At 55.9% G+C, this 16,208-nt stretch overlaps 6 protein-coding genes across 6 annotated transcripts; 4 read left to right on the top strand and 2 right to left on the bottom strand.

Annotated features, from left to right (window-relative positions):
- Nucleotides 1–29: 29 nt before the first annotated feature.
- Nucleotides 30–1,004, top strand: POSPLADRAFT_1054715 (hypothetical protein; the record flags this gene model as incomplete). Its single annotated transcript, XM_024480549.1, has 5 exons — nt 30–239; nt 290–302; nt 361–440; nt 500–639; nt 692–1,004. 5 exons carry the CDS (start codon nt 30–32, stop codon nt 1,002–1,004), a joined length of 756 nt encoding a protein of 251 aa, XP_024340893.1.
- A 155-nt stretch (nt 1,005–1,159) lies between these two features.
- POSPLADRAFT_1137415 (hypothetical protein) lies at nt 1,160–2,125 on the bottom strand (the record flags this gene model as incomplete). The annotated part of the gene is made up of 4 exons (XM_024484789.1): nt 1,160–1,559; nt 1,615–1,785; nt 1,843–1,983; nt 2,040–2,125. The coding sequence occupies 4 exons, from the start codon at nt 2,123–2,125 to the stop codon at nt 1,160–1,162; spliced, it is 798 nt and encodes a 265-aa protein (XP_024340892.1).
- A 367-nt stretch (nt 2,126–2,492) lies between these two features.
- POSPLADRAFT_1045217 (hypothetical protein) lies at nt 2,493–4,585 on the top strand (the record flags this gene model as incomplete). Its single annotated transcript, XM_024478707.1, has 9 exons — nt 2,493–2,699; nt 2,754–2,973; nt 3,081–3,283; nt 3,343–3,440; nt 3,490–3,697; nt 3,750–3,876; nt 3,930–4,321; nt 4,401–4,522; nt 4,573–4,585. 9 exons carry the CDS (start codon nt 2,493–2,495, stop codon nt 4,583–4,585), a joined length of 1,590 nt encoding a protein of 529 aa, XP_024340891.1.
- A 1,910-nt stretch (nt 4,586–6,495) lies between these two features.
- On the top strand, nt 6,496–7,448 carry POSPLADRAFT_1045216 (hypothetical protein; the record flags this gene model as incomplete). Its single annotated transcript, XM_024478706.1, has 9 exons — nt 6,496–6,590; nt 6,644–6,659; nt 6,724–6,810; nt 6,892–6,895; nt 6,963–7,053; nt 7,105–7,134; nt 7,187–7,221; nt 7,281–7,360; nt 7,419–7,448. 9 exons carry the CDS (start codon nt 6,496–6,498, stop codon nt 7,446–7,448), a joined length of 468 nt encoding a protein of 155 aa, XP_024340890.1.
- Nucleotides 7,449–8,067: 619 nt separating this feature from the next.
- On the top strand, nt 8,068–8,868 carry POSPLADRAFT_1045215 (hypothetical protein; the record flags this gene model as incomplete). Its single annotated transcript, XM_024478705.1, has 4 exons — nt 8,068–8,185; nt 8,241–8,673; nt 8,728–8,778; nt 8,838–8,868. 4 exons carry the CDS (start codon nt 8,068–8,070, stop codon nt 8,866–8,868), a joined length of 633 nt encoding a protein of 210 aa, XP_024340889.1.
- Nucleotides 8,867–12,146, bottom strand: POSPLADRAFT_1168242 (hypothetical protein). The gene is made up of 2 exons (XM_024488003.1): nt 11,715–12,146; nt 8,867–11,597 (listed from the first exon to the last, which is right to left on the bottom strand). The coding sequence occupies exons 1-2, from the start codon at nt 12,123–12,125 to the stop codon at nt 9,183–9,185; spliced, it is 2,826 nt and encodes a 941-aa protein (XP_024340888.1). The 5' UTR covers nt 12,126–12,146; the 3' UTR covers nt 8,867–9,182.
- Between the last annotated feature and the right edge of the window lie 4,062 nt (nt 12,147–16,208).

Below are 16,208 nucleotides of genomic sequence, written 5' to 3'. Positions count from 1 at the left end.
CAACGCCCAAAACCTCTCCAACGCGACCCATGTCCCGCTCGCTGAACAAGAATGCGCTCAACACGATCGAAAACCTCACACGCGCGCAGCGCTGGGTCAACCGTCCAGCACGGCCGTGCACAAGACACCACTCAAGTCGAACAACGACAACCGACGTCTTCTCGCACCCCGCTTCTGCCAAGTACCTGACGTCGGCGACGGACGCCGCGCGGCTACCCAGCTGTGGCGGCCTGCCAGAGGTGCGCCTTGCATGCAGTGCGTCCCGCCGCGGACGCTGAAGTTGCCTCAGATAGTGGTGACCGGTACGTAGCCCATCGCGCAGCGCGCTGCAATCCGCACCTCACACTCCCTCGCTCACAGGCCGCGCGAACGTGGGCAAGTCTACTCTCATGAATGCGGTCATGGGGCGCGTCAACCTATGTCTTACCAGCAAAAAGGCTGTGAGTCGCTTCCCCCCCCTTCGAGGGTGTGCAGTCGCTCAACGCTGCGCACGATGCAGGGCCGCACGCAGATGCTCAACTTCTTCCGCATCGGACCAGAGCCGGGAAAGCTCGTCCTGGTCGACGCGCCGGGCTACGGCGACCGCGGCCGCCAGGAATGGGGCGCGCTGTTCGACCAGTACCTGCAGACGCGCACGGAGTAGGTGCGTCCCCCCTGCCCGCGCCCACCAGCTGACCGCCCGCCCCCGCAGGCTGCGCCGGGTGTTCGTCTGCGTGAACGGCACGCACGGGCTGAACGACCACGACCGCGCGATGCTGCAGCAGCTCGACGCGCAGTGCCAAGCGTCCGGGGGCACGCGGTGGACGCTGCAGGCGATCATCACGAAGGCGGACGCGCTCGCGAGGGCGAAGAACGGGCGCGGCCTGGTCGCGCAGATACAGCACGCGGTCTTCGAGGCGGCGCCGACATGCCTGCCGGCCATCGTCACGGCCGCAGCGCGGGAGCCGCATTTTGGCATCGACGAGGTGAGAAACAGCGTAGCAGAGGCGTGCGCACTTCGCTAGTGTGCACGGACACTGGGTCTTCTGGGACTGTGTCATTATTGCGATAGAGCAAGTATAATGCTAGAAGTGCTATGGATACAGCGAACACGTCTGAGAGAGAGAGAAGCGTCAAGACCCGAGTCAAAGCCCATGGCAGGTCCGGCGCGGGACAGTAGCTACTCCACGTCGAACAGCAGGATCTCCGCGACCCGATCGCCCGCATTCTCGACCTTCATTTCCTTCCCTGCCTCGCCGACGATGTACGCCCCGTCGCCCTCGCGCAGCTCAACAGACGCACCGTCGCCGGACACGCGCACCGTCGCGCCGCCCGCGGCCTCCGGGTTGTAGCCAGACGTCTGGACGATGTGCACGTACACCTTGCGCAGCGCGCCCGGGCCGTCTGTGGGGAAGGCGTGCGGGAGGGAGGCGGATGGGGACAGGAGTGTCGCGTACAGCGAGAGGCGCGAGTGCACGGGCGCGGGCCCGGACGCCTCGCGGGCGTCGGAAACGCCGGACTCGCCGGCGGGCGCGACGATGCGGGCCCAGGTGTCCTTCTTCTCTTCGTCGGTAAAGTGCCTGGGCGCGTCATTCAGCGCGCGGCTCAGGGCGCAACGCGCGCGGAGCAGCTTACCGGGTGTAGTACGTCGGCGGGAGCTGGCCCTTGTACGGCATGCTCCAGATCTGGAGGAAGTGGACCTGCTCCTCGCCGTATGCCTTCTCGCTGTGACGGATGCCCGTGCCGGTCGAGGTCATCTGCAGGTCGCCCCGCTTCAGGATCTCGAGGTTGCCCATAGAGTCGCGGCTATGTCGCGCGTCAGCTGGGATAATCGCACGCGCGCGCGCTTGCACCTGCACTTACTGCTCGAGCTGCCCTGCGACGACGTACGAGAAGATCTCGAACTCGCGGTGACCGTGCGTGCCAAAGCCGGTGTGAGGCTCGACGCGGTCTTCGTTGAGGACTCGGAGGCATCCGAATTGTGCGTGCTCATCATCGAAGTACCTGAGCGGGTATTCTCTGGGTCAGCGGATGTGCCAAGCCCGCAGTAGGCTACTCACGAGGCAAAGGAGAACGTGTGGAATGTCTTGAGCCAGCCATGGTTGGCGTTCCCGCGCTCGATGCTGCGACGAGGGACAATTTTCATAGACATGGTCGAGGAGGTGGTGGATAGAAGGGCTGCGAGGTTCAGAGGGGTTGATTTGAAGCGTGCTTTGAGCGCGTTGGACTTTGCGAGGCGAAGTAGGGCAGACACCTTGGTAGACGGGGAGGAGGGGATGCTCTATCCATTGCGCGGGCGAGGCTTTATACGGCGACGATATGTGAATGGAAAGTACGGATGTGGGCAGCGTTGGTCAGGTTCTTCTGACCGAGCGATCACACTACGAGATGTGTATTAGGCCGCGGTCCATATAAGGCAACCTGTTCACGGCTCACCGAACTTTTCGTCGGGACGCCCTGATCGAGCCAAAGCGAGTCGATCGTCCACCGCACTTTGCTCTGCTCCGTCTGCCATGGCCACCCTCCTTCCCCCGCCAAAGCGCCAAAAGGTCTACCACGGCATCCCAGAGCCCGTCCCGGAGCCCCCCAAACCATGCCCGAACGTCGTCGTGCAGTTTGTCTCCGAGGACGATGGCCAGCCCCTCGCGCCCGCCGTCAATCTGCCCGCGGATGTCTCCAGGGAGGGCCTCGAGGCGCTGGTCAACAAGCTGAATACAAAGGTGCGCCGGCTTACTCTGTACTTACTGATGCATCTCACGCCCGCGAACGGCTAGGATGACGACCCTGTTCCGTTCTCCTTCCACATCGCGCTGCCCGCGGACGCTACTACCGCAGGGGCGCCCACAAGGATAGCCATCACAAAATCTATTGAACAGGACGTGCTCGCACATCCATCACAACACTTCACCGCGGAAGACGTCTTCGTCGTGCGCTGCTCGCCGCAAGCCGTGTTTCGAGTGCGTCCTGCAACAAGATGCTCCTCGACGCTGTCTGGTACGCACCCCTGGCACGCTCGCACCGCCGACTCTGCTCACACTTGTTCCTGCTCCCATTTGTTCCTGCTCCCATTTGTTCCTGCTCCCATTTGTTCCTCTTTGTAGGGCATACGTCTCCCATTCTCTGCGCGGCATTCTCGCCGACCGGCAACCTGCTTGCGACAGGATCCGGCGACTGCAATGCCCGCCTATGGGATCTCTCCACCGAGACGCCGTCGCACGTTCTGTCGGGGCACAAAGGCTGGGTACTATGCGTCGAATGGGAGGCCATGGAGAGAAAACTGGCAACAGGTGGCCATGACGGGCATGTGCGTGCGGGCTGCTCCGCCGCAGCGTACCCGAATAAACTAATTACATCCACTCGCAGGTCCGGCTGTGGGATCCCAAAACCGGCAAGCCGATGGGCGATGCTCTGAAGGGTCATACAAAGTGGGTCACGTCCCTGTCATGGGAGCCCGTCCACCTGTAAGTACGCCAGTTCCCCTCGCACCGTGTTTCATCTGACATATACCAGAAACCCGTCCGCTCCGCGTTTGGCATCGTCTTCGAAAGACGGCACCGTGCGCGTGTGGTCGGTGGCGACCCGCGTCTGTGAATACGCACTGGGCGGGCACACAGCCAGCGTCAACATCGTGCGGTGGGGCGGCGGCGGAGTGGACGGCAAGGGTGTGCTGTACACCGCATCGAGTGACCGAACAATACGCGTATGGGATGCGAACGGGGTCAGTTGTGTTTATTGAACGATACCGTCTGTGCTGCTGACCGCCCGTGCAGGGCCGGCTATTGCATACCCTAAAAGACCATGCGCACTGGGTTACAACGTTAACCCTGAACACGGACTTTGTCCTGCGCACAGGCCCGTATGACCACACTGGAAAGAAGTCAGCCTCAGACAGCGAGGGTGAGTCCATCCTCCCGCATGACCCCGTCAGCCTTCATATCCATGCACTACAGCGCAATCGCTCGCACTCGCGCGCTACAACGCCCTCGCCTCCGCCAACGGCGAGACGCTCATCTCTGGCTCCGACGACCACACGCTCTTCTTCTGGTCGCTCTTCCCCGCGCGGGCGGCCTCCGGTGCGGCTCACGCGGCGGCGGCGCGCGGCGGGAAGCTGAAGCCCGTCGCGCGGCTGACAGGGCACCAGCGGCAGGTCGCGCACGTCGCGTTCAGCCCGGACGGGCGCTGGGCGGCGAGCGCCGCGTGGGACAACAGCGTGCGCGTGTGGGACGGGCGCACGGGAAAGTTCGTCGCGACGCTGCGCGGGCACATCGCGGCGGTGTACCGGCTCACGTGGAGCGCGGACTCGCGGCTGCTGGTGAGCGCGAGCAAGGACAGCACGGTGAAGGTGCGTGTTGTGTGTTGTGTGGCGGCAGCTTAGGCATGGGCATGGGCGGCGTTGAGCTGACGGTGGCCGCGCGCTGTAGATCTGGGACCTTAAGACGTACAAGCTGAAGACGGATCTCCCTGGGCACACGGACGAGGTGTACTGCGTCGACTTTGTCGCGGACAAGATCGTCAGCGGGGGCAGAGACCGCACCGTTAAAATGTATGTATTTGGATATACGCTGGATATTGTGTCGCTCATTCATTGCACAGTTGGAAGAATTAACTTCCGTCAGGTCATGTTTAAAAAAACCCACAATCCGGATCGTCATTACCGTCAAGTACATTTGTGTCTCTACCTGCATCTTGCATCATATATTCATTGCCGCTGCTGGATTGCAAAGTGCAAGCCTAGCGAGACGCTTCGTGGGGATACATCGCGCTGAGATTTTTCCCCAGCCCAAACGACCTCACATATTCTCTCTAGTCAGTTCTCCGGCATTGGCGCTTTCATGACAGCGGCGCGGGCGTATATATCATACGCTTCCGAGTCGCCACCTTGTCAATCAAAAACAATGATATTGGGGACAGCTGTCCACGCTACGCAGCGGCGCTGTGTTTGGTGGAGAAAAAAAGCTCGCGCCGTACGTCGGTGTGTGGAGCTGCAAAGCATGGCTGCCACCTCAAAGATGCGCTTTCATTGTCACCCACCTTGGGGATGCAGTATCCGTGTTTGCCGCCTATCCAACTGTGATTGGGTTTGTGACTAAACGCCAGATCAACAATATTGACTCGAGGGTCGAGCGCCTAGTGCAAGTGGTATGTCATTTCGAAATTGGCGTGTCTCGTGGTTCACAATCTATTACTTTACGAAGGCATCATGTTATGGTTATGTGGTAAAGTGTTTCGGGTACACATTCTGCTAAGCATTAGTACAATATGACTCGTATCTTACTCACCGCATATCGTTTATGTAGCTATGGGGCGCATCTCACTATGTCTCTGCTTGCCGCATACTCACCTACATTCTCCTAACTGGCTTCTATTTACCTGCTCCGCTTGCCACTGAATGCACGCATGACCGCTCGAAGGCGGGCGCGTGACCGGTGCTTGGTCCCCGATCTCATGGCGCGCCTCCAGATCACACTGACGCGCCGTAGGTTGCGCTTCCATTTCCGCGGCTGCTATATCCGCTAGAAACAAGCAACTGGGTTTCCCTGTGCACTCAGTCCTGCGAGAAGCTCCGATTCGGATCACTGGATCTTGCGTACATCACCTGCTAACTCCTTCCTAGTGATACGAGGTGTGTTCGGGCGGACATCTACAGAGATCACGTTGAGACATTGTTGGCGACAATGCTGTCTATTATTGTACCGTCTCATACACGTCGTCTAATAGGTGTTTCATCCCCCAAGAACATCTTGTTATTCTTTGTTCGCGGTGTACACCTGATGTATTCTCGCTCTCTACAAGCCAGAAGGGTAAGCCCTCCGCTTCTATATTGATCACGACATGCAACTAACCTCGATTTATGTAGGCCGCCGCGCCTCTATGATGATGGAACACGGATTTGGAGTGTTGTATCGTCAGCTAATGCTCCACGACACTCGCATTTCAAGATAGTACGTGTCTACGCTACACGTTTGCCGAGGAGTGCTTTTCAATATGTACCACGGTTTGGACGGTAAGTTCTCCACAGCACTATTTTCTTGTTGTGATACACAACAGATCTTTCGAGAGTCGGAGTTCATGCCGTCCATCGAGCTGATCCCTTACGAAGTGTCACCCTTAAATCCTTGCAAGACGAATTGCGGTCAGTTGGTGAGATTTCAACATGGTCTAACCCCTCTTGAAACATCGGAACGCACAATCAACATCCCTCTTTCATCAGCGGTAGTCAGTACCGCCGCCCGAAATCCCACAATTCGTTGCGGTTCCGCCATTGAATCGCGCGCTGTGAGTTGCCCTTGACGCCGTGGACGCCCCATACCCTTCGCCGCCCGACGACAGCTGGCGCCACAGCTGATCAGCCTCCTGTACCGCCGCTGTTTGTCAAGAGTGGCTCTATGTGTGACGAGGCCGCCCAATGATGTCGGGTTCTGGCTCTATAAAAGCCAGGCCACAGTACATGGAATCTCAGTACCTTCCCCTCTTCTATACATCCAACCCTGAAGACTCCTCGCAACAACTACTAACATGCTCTTCAAGTCCACCTTCGCAGCCTTGCTCACCGCTTCCATGGCCATCGTCCGGGTCAACGCTGAGTCTCACACGGTGACTTTTGACAACAAGTAAGTGCAGCTGTTTTGTACCTCCATGCGTAACTGATACCCCTCTTCTGAAGGTGTGGTACTGGAACCGTCAGTACCAAAGCGATACTTCACAACCTTCAGACGCTAGCCGCTAACGGCTCCTTGTATGTAGCCGTACTTGAGAGCCCAGAACGGAGACGTTCTCTCTACCGGGACTGCTTACACGATCGACGGCCCCCTCATCGGCGCCATCGCGTACGTGTTTATATTGTTGAGAAACTTGAGATACTAGGTCTCCAGGAAGGCTAACAATAATCAATATGTTTATAGCTACTTGCAGACAGGTTCGTGAGCCATGTATGTTCAATGATCGATGATCCTTGACGTGCGCCATATCGGCACGAATTATAGGCAACTGCGGCAACAATGGGGAGGGATGTACCCTCGTCGAGACGACTCTCGAGAACGGGCAGAGCAGCACTGATATCTCCCTGATTCCTCCGTGCGTACTATATCTCACATCAATAAACCGGTGTTCTTAACGTGCGCACAGTCACGCGTTCTCGGTAACGACCGGATTTGGGTATGTGTTATTTCTTCGACTATTCGTTCTTAAGGACTCACCTTGCGCGCAGATACTACAACGGCTGCGACGTCAGCGGATGCGACTGTGAGAGCATTTCCATCGGCGGTTGAACTTATGAGGTCTCACGATCTGCATCCATGCAGGCACTTCCGCTGATTGCACGGAGTGTGCTTTCTTTAATCCTGATGACACTTACGTGCAGGTTCCCTGCACAGTTGCCAACGTAAGTTTGAGACCTCGCCGTGCTACATGAGGTCCATCGAGGCTAATATATTTGACAGTGTGATTTGGTCATCACCTTCTGCGACTAAATACATCGCGGTCAAGAAAGGATATCTCTGTTATGGAAGTAGCGTTGTACTGTTAGCACGGCTGGTCATCCCGACGTTCATACACGATAAACCTACTTAAATCGGAGGCTGTAAATAAGACATCAGTTGCTTGTCCACCTCGTCGTGCCCTTATGAAATTCACGACTAACGGAAACCACTATTCGAAAAATGCAGTCCGCATTTCAGTCTACCATCCACAACCATGGCAAATATCGGCATACTCTGGGCCTCTGAGGTAGAGCTACGCCGGTATTCCCTTGCCCACATGAGTATACGTACTCGAAATGCATACGTATAATATTATGCAAAGCTGCTTCAGAAAATGTTGCCTTGTGTCGAATGTGGCACGTCTTGGCGTTCACCCGCCCACCGCCTTTCATTTACAGTGTTCTTGAAGAGTTGCCTATTTTGAGCAGTCTCTGATGATGAACAATAAGCGCCCCTTCACTACGGGCGCCTGCACCTCATGTTTATTGCCGCACTGCGACTGTCATGAAGTAGTCCTTCATGCATTCCCGCTCTCCGCCCGCGTTTTCTAGATCACTGGAGAGCATTTCATCCAAGTCCTTCATAGACACCGCCGGGTGCTCTCAATGCCATGCCCGACTCGACCTCGGTACCGTGGCCATCTCTGTACAACTGGGTTATCGAGGTATACCCCATCCAAGGTAAAGCAGCTGTGCAACCTGGAGGTGTCTACCTGTATGACTCTCACGGTGGGCTATCAGCACTCTCTTGCGTGCATCTGCTAAACGGGATTTGTACGCTCAGAAATATTCCGGTTCACTCTCTACTGGACGCTTGTCTTCTACGTACCAGCCTATGTTCTCTGCGCTATATACGCGTTCCTCAACGTTACCTTTCCCCCACGGCCCGCGACGCACACACGTCCTCGTTATAGGCTGTCATCTTCATTTGCGTTCTCTCCCTACTTTAGGGTTCCACCCGCTGCAGCGGCCGACATCCCCTTGATGGCGCCCGGGCAACATTCATCTCCTAATCCCGGAACTGATCCTACGCTCGCGCTCGTGTATCAGTATCGTGCGCTGTGGAAGCCGAACGAGACACGCTCGCGTGTTACCCTCGCACTGCTAGTCTTCTTGGCGTTTGTCGTGTTCTCTGTTGCCGGTGCTGTTGTTGGCTCAGCAGTGATCGGCTATGTCCTTGCTGGCTTGTTCAAAGCTGGCGACTTCAATATGTCGACGTAAGCATTTTTCTGACGTCGTGGCCTCCAGGTTATTGACTCAATACGCCATAGATGGATACCATTTCTTGGAGGATTACTGCAGTCGCTTGTTGGTCTTCTAGGGTGCGGCCTACGTGGATCCTTGCTATTTGTATTTGCGCACTCATATTGATGTTTGACAGCTTATGGCCTTCGGTCGTTGATATAATATAAGTTTTATTTGCAGACGTCGAACCAGATGCTATCGGACACTACTGTAGCATATAATCCTCCAGCTATCGCATCTCACTTGGAACATAGAAGGTTCAAAGGATACATACATCGCATTGTTATCGGAACGACTCTTTTCTCTCGGTCGTAACCTACTACAGCGAAGATAACGACAGTGAAACATGGAGCCATCTAATCCGGCATATCGCATACATACTGTACATAACACAAACAAGCAATATTGCAGACGAAACTGCCCTTCAGAACCAAATACCTAGGGGCGTCTATCAGAATTGTTGACCACGGGTGATCACGTCTCAAGCAGAAGGCCTGAACCACTTCAGCTGCAGGGCAACCAGCACCACAGGGAGAACACTGACAATTTCGCCGAGTCCCGCATAAGCAGGGGCAATGCGAGCTCTGACGAAGGCGCCCGCGGCAAATAAAATCGCAACCAAATTGTAAATCGCCGACCAGACGAAGTTCAGCATGATGCGGCGCTGTACGGCCTCGGAGAGCTCGAGCAGGATGATAATCCCAGTAAGAGACGGGTGAGTCAGGACTACATCCGCAGCCGTGGAGGCCGCAAAGCCCGCCCCCTCGCCGGTGTGCAGATGCACACCAATGTTAGCTTGCGCCAATGCGATCGCGTCGTTTGTGCCGTCTCCGCAGAAGAGTACCTTCTCCTGCGTCGCGATAAGTGCTTTGATGTATGCTTGCTTGTCTACAGGCATGCACGCGGACTTCACGTTGTCACCAGGAATGCTGAGGCTGTCTGCAACCGTGCAGACCGCGGCAGGATGGTCGCCGCTAAGAATTGAGACACCGATGTTGCGTGCCTTGAGAGTAGCCACCACGAAGCGGGCCTCGGGCCGCAGGGCGTCTTCAAGTCCGAACGCTGCGACAAGCTGTCCGTCGTACGTGACGCAGAAGGTGGTCAAGCCCTGTCCGAGAATAGGAGCGACGACGGGGTGATTGATCGACTCGAGCCAGCTGGCACTACCTCCGCGAATGATCCCTCCAGCGATACTGCCTTGAATACCAAGGCCAGTCACGACTTCTATCCCGCTTACATCCGTCTTCTCGTCATTCGCGGCCGAGCCAAGGTATGCAGCCACAGCTCGTGCGACGGGATGCTTACTGGACTTAACCAGCTCGCTGATAGCCGCGCGTGCATTGAATATGGGCATGTCGAATATCTCGCTAGCGACGACCGAGAGTCGACCCTGGGTAAGTGTGCCCGTCTTGTCGAACACGACGTGAGTGATGTCGCGCGCCGACTCGATCGTGGTTGCGGCTTTGAACACTAATCCGTTCTTCGCTGCTACACCGCCAGCTATGAGAATGACCATAGGAACCGCCAGACCGATCGCACATGGGCACGAGATGGCCAGCGCAGCGATGGCGTACGTTAGCGCTGTAACTGCCGCCTCGGCGCCAGACTGTTTACGAACGGCAAGGCCAACAGCGAGCCAGACGAGGAAGGTGGCGATTGCAACCAACAGGACTACCGGGACGAACGAACCGCAGATGCGGTCCACGGTAGCTTGCACCCTAGCGCGCGAGAACCGGGCATCGTCCACCATAGAGGCAATGTCACTGATAGTATTTTCGCCTGGAAGCCGTGTGACTTCGACAAGCAACGAGCTTGGCCCGTTCACTGTGCCCGCAATGACTTTGCTGCCGACCACTTTGGCGACAGGGCGCGATTCACCGGTCATCATCGATTCATCGACCTCACTCTGCCCGTCGCGCACCACACCGTCGGTGATCACAGCCTCGTCTGGGGCGATCTTGATATGATCATTGTAGTGTAGCAATCGCGCATTGATCACTTCTTCCAAGCCGTTCGCATGCACAAGTGTTGCGGTCTCTTGCTGCAGCGCACGTATGGATATCATGGTGATGGCGCGCTGACGCGCACAAGCGCTCACAAGTTGCCCGAGGATGATTAGCGTCACGAGGAGCGTGCTTGTCTCGAAAAATTCGCCCGACTCGAGAGGATGCCCACGAATGCTGAATGCGAACGCTACCACCGAATAGACATACGCCGCCGTGGTGCTCAAGACAATGAGCAGGTCTGTTTCCACGAGCCCCGAGAAGAACAGGCTCTTGAATGCGCCCACGTAGACCGGCCCTGTGATTGCAGTCTGTACGGCTGTGGCAAGGACTAGCGACGCAATAGAGTACGCGTGCGGGTTGGGAGGAAGTGGTGCCCACGCCATGACAAGGACCGGGATCGTAAGCAGGGCCGATGTAACTGTACGCAGCGTGAGGGTGCGTATGTGCTTCCTCCCGGCAGTGATCGCAGGATCGGGTGGCTCTGGCGCCAAAATGGGAGAGAAAGTCTCGTAGGCTCGCATGACATCGCGCGCACCCGTAGTTTCCGGGTCATACTCTATATGAACTGTATCCTTGTTGATGCGGATGGCCCTCTCTACACCTTTCGGCAAAGGCATCGCTAGGAATCCACTGAGAAGCAACCTTTGGACTGTAAATTGCAAGTCGCGCGTCTTGCCAGCCTCAATTGTTTCGATCGAGAACCCCGTCCGCGTCGCGATGACGTGCACAAGCTCTTGCAGGTCAGCAACGCTGGTATCGAAGTCAAACTCAGCGCGGCAGAGCACCAGGCTAGTCTTGACGTTGTGGATCGCCGGGATGGCCCTAAGGACGCGGATCATCTTGTTCTCGCAACCCGTACATGTCATGCCCCTAATTGCCAGGACAGCGTGCTGGTCAGGGGTGATGGTGGCCTTCTGTGATATCTCGACTTCGATGTGGCCCGATCCGGCGACCGGTATCTTCTCGTGTGCATTCTCGCTGCCGTACACCTCCTGTCCGGATTTCACGACATCGCACTGTCCGTCACGGCAGCAAGAGTCCAGGGAGATGCGCGATGCGGAATTATGCTCCATAGAGGGCTTGCTAGCACCGCAGCAACCATCTCCATCGCAGCAAGAATCCACCGACACTCGACTAGAGCGACTGACGGCTTTGTCGTAGTGCGAGCCTGTTGAGGGGCGCTCGGAGGTGCAACAGCCATTTCCCTTGCAGTGGGAATCTACCGACTTGCGACTTCTGGCGGAGGTGACAGAAGGGGCACGGGAAGAATAGATGGAGCGAACGAGTCGCAATGACGAGTGGTTGTTGTGCGCGTGCTTAGTCGTGCAGCAGGACTGAAGACCGTGAGCAAGCATTGCCCTGCAGACGCAGCCAAACATGGCGAGCGTGTCCTGGTAGCGCTTCCGCCGAGCGAACATCTTGTGCTGTCCGCACGCTTCACTCGGGAGAGGTTCTACGTTGGTCGGCGAATCGGTACGTGCGGTGTGGCGGCTGCGCAGCCCGTGGGTGCATTCCCCACCGTTCTCGCTGAGCTCTACTCCGGAAGCCTTCATGTCCAGACATCCCTGTTCAGGGGCCAGTGTCTCATTAGAGTAGACTATAAAAGCCGTAAAGCTCGATAAGTTCCAAGCTCAGAATGTGCAATGCAGACTCATACTCACTACCGGATGACATCGTGTCCAGATTAGAGCAACACGTAGTACAATCCATCGGATCGTCACTAGCGGTATGTTCATTGCTCATATGCTCGTGAATATGCCCAGCATCGTTAGCACAGATCGCTCTGGCGAGCTGTTCCAAACAGGAATCTAGAAAGGCCAAGTCGTCAGCATTTAGATCACGACTGTCAATCCGAAAGCAAGACAATACAACGTGAAAATGCCAACATCACAACACGAAAAGCTGGCACTGACGAAGCTTGGGACTTATAAAGACAGCGGATGTAAGGTACAACTTTTCCATACTATGTCGAGTGTTGCGTAGGGCTCGAGACAATCAACATGCAGCGCCCGGGTAACTTTGAACCCCTGATAGCATATCGATGCTGGTTCAGCACTCAATTCGCAGATTCCCAGTAAGAGGTGCATATAGGACATGGAGATAATCCATACGGAGTCCATACTCTTGATCCAGCAGAATAATTCCCGGATTTTATGTGATAGTAGACCTCAAAGAAATCTGCTCACCGTCGCAATCGCAAGCGCTGCCGTTACAACAACCGTTATTCGTCTGTTCCACCGCTGGTGCAGGTCCATGGTTATGACCGTGCTCGTGCATTTGCTCCCCTTGATTGACTTGCGTCGGTTCAGTGTCGTTATGATGGAGGTAATGACTAGCCATGGTGGGAATGAGGGAAGGAGGTCGGGCGATAGGGCAACCGCAACCGCAGGGCAGCCTGGACCGCTAAGGTAGAAATTCTGCCGGAAACCCGCGAGCAACCGCGCCCGAGAAACGCCATGTGCTCGAGGCGCACCATGTCCGTGCGCATTCAAGCTTGCATACATTCTGCAAGACCATCCCTCAGTCTGTTATTCTGCGCTGCATCTCAGGCAATATCTACCTCATTTAGGGAGTTACCTTTGCAAATGGCAAGCCGCGTGACCGGAGTCATTCTTGTGGGAAAGCGGCATGCACATAGCGAGCCTAGTTATTAGAGCGTCGAGAAAGCCGCGATAAACGGTTGCCACAGCCATGGGAGAGGCTGAAGGAGGTTGCAAACAAGAAAAAGGATGAATAGATAGTTGCATGTCGCATGTATATAACATGATCGGTGCGGTACTCAAGACTGGTGCGGTCCTCCCTTACCGTCGTGACTGGTCCGACTTCACGTTTGCCACTTACCCTGCTTTTGATTTCAGAGTCACCGCTGTTTGCCCGCAGCAGGTTGCGTGACGATATACGGTCTAATTTCAATGCATGTGAATCTGCCAAAAACGAGGATGTCTGGGCACGAGTCGTCGGTCAAAACCGCTCCAGGAATGCATTTTTCTCTGATTCCGCGACTCCAGAAAGGTGCACGACGAACGAAGGTCTGTAGTGCATTCTTTTATATGGCCGTGTTTGAACTCTCGTGCCCTCACAGTGTATGGAAGCTCTGCACGCCACCCGTCGTTGACCCCCTTGTGCAGATGGGTGTGTAAAAAGCATGAGAACTCCTTGGTGAGCATCTCTCACAACGGTTTCCCAATTTCGCATTTTCTCTGGCAGCGACGCATAATGGCGGAAACACAAGCCATGTGTATCCACCACGAGTACATGGATTATATTCTCAATCCATATACAACCAATCACGTCTCCCAAAAGCTATACACAACGCTCGATCTTTGTTCCCGCAGCCAAATCGTCTGAAGAGCTTGTACTCGTCCCTCAAACATGTCAATTTGATGCCTCAGATAGCCTCTGCGTATAAAGACTTCGAAACCTCCATAGGATTTACTGTCTTGTTTGTCGGGAGGCATTGTCGGATACGGGTCAGAGACTGCGAGTGATTAATCTGTGTTGTGGGTGCTTCTCCTCTTAACAGACACTGCCATACATCTACGCCGCGACAACACAAGCCTCACAGTCATTATCCGAGTCTCTCGCTCAACGTCGCTCTTGTTCACGGTCATTTGACGTTGAGCAGCCGCCAACGTCCTACAGCGCTGTATTTCGTCATGCCTACCCACCGCACGGTTCTACCGCATTCACCCACGGTGCCAACCATAACAAATCCTCCGATAATCCGATCCACTCCACTACTTCAATAACAATTGCCGATATATTCGGCTCCAATCTCCGTCTGGGTCGCCTCTGCTGACAGAACCACTGAGATTCAATACTACTATATTTCCGATTCTCGGGACGGCGTACCTCTCGTTATTCAAAACAAGGTTCAAACCTCCCCACGGGTCCTTCCACTAGCGCTCACGCAGTTCAACATATTCCGGGCTCGGTCATACGGGCGCCCACCATGTCGCACCGTTTGAGCGCTGGGGACTTCTACCGCCATCTAACCCAACACTCCGCATTCACAGACGACACAGTTGCACCCTTGCGTTCAATGCTCGCGGCTGATTCTGGGCTCATCTCCGTGTAACTTCTCCCGCCCGAAGAAGAGGCCCTATTCGGTTCCGGCGCATTCGCCAATGGCAATACGTCGTAGTAGGTACTGGAGACGGACTGTGCATAATATGCAGATATCCACACTGACTTGAACAGTTACCCACTATTTCACATGTGGTGGGAATACCATTGACTGTCATTCGATGGCACTGCATGAGCCTTCGTTAGCTGGTGCCCTTGTGTGGTGAGGCTGTACTGCTGATGAATAGACGACTTGTCGTTCTCTCCTCACATAGCACCCACCATCGTCACTGAAACACGTCTGCGGAATTTCGTCCCACGCAGAGCGCTATTCGGGCTTGCCCCGCGACCAGACTGTAGTTGGCACGCTGTTCGCCTCTATTCCGCTACCGCGCACACAATACAACGCCGCCACACCGACAGTTAGGCTCTTCCCACTCGTTGGCACGTTGGCACGGCCCACCGGCGCAGGCGCCAGGCAGGTTCGTTCCGGAAGCCCTGTCCAGCACGGAGCTCAGGCGCATTCCCATGCATTCACCTATAATCCGCTTCTGCGTCAGGTCCCCGTCGTCAGCGAGCGTCTGACGTACCACGCTTCCTTGCGCATTCTCATGGTTTTGCGCCTTGGGCCGTGCACAGTACGCCAGATGTTCCCATGCGGCGCTTACCGCCGCCCTAGCCGCGGTACCGAACTGTTGCCTATCAGGATGGTTGTCCGCCGCGCAAGAAGCAGGAGTCGCGCGGAAGTAAGCCTCTGGGTTAACGGCGACGCCATCACATCCGGTCTCCTGCCAACGCGGACGGCCAGGAGGGAAGATCCCTGCTCATCAGCTCGTATCCTGGCCGTCGTGGGTGCGCAGCATGACATTGCTGAGAGCAATACGACGATGGGTACGGCTCGGCCTTCATCTCCTCGCCTGGATCCTGATGCTTGTCGCGCTCACGTGCATCGAGATGCCGGCGGGATGGCTCTGGGCGCCCATGCTCTGTGTATCCCGATTGTCCACCGTGGGTTATGCGCTCCAGCCCGCTTCATGTGTACCGTCCGGTTCCCATGGGAGCGCCTGTCCGCGTCTTCTGTGGTCGGGCTCGCGGTCAAGAGTTGAGGAGAAAGCCCGCGTCTTGCCCCTGGTTATTGATAGCACACTCGCACGGGCCTATCACTGGAGGGCCTCGTCGTCGTCGACCCAATGACCGAATGATATTGATGTTTTTCCATTGTGGGTAACGTTCTTCTCCACTGGCCGCTGCGAAAGTTGGCGGCCTGCGTTACGAATTTTCCTGAACCATGGTCATAGGTGACGCCCATTTGACCTATTTTTAGACCAGCCGTGGATGCAAGTACTTTTTGCACAGGAACATATTGGATTTCCCGTCGGCTCGGGCGTATGGGAGTATGGAAAACTGCAGGTCCATACCCATGCATGCACAGTCCG

This window comes from Postia placenta (assembly GCF_002117355.1).
Source record: "Postia placenta MAD-698-R-SB12 unplaced genomic scaffold POSPLAscaffold_4, whole genome shotgun sequence".
NCBI classification, from domain to species: Eukaryota; Fungi; Basidiomycota; class Agaricomycetes; order Polyporales; family Adustoporiaceae; genus Rhodonia; species Rhodonia placenta.
The sequence above is the reverse complement of the archived record's forward strand: the minus strand, read 5'-3'. Positions and strand labels throughout refer to the sequence as shown.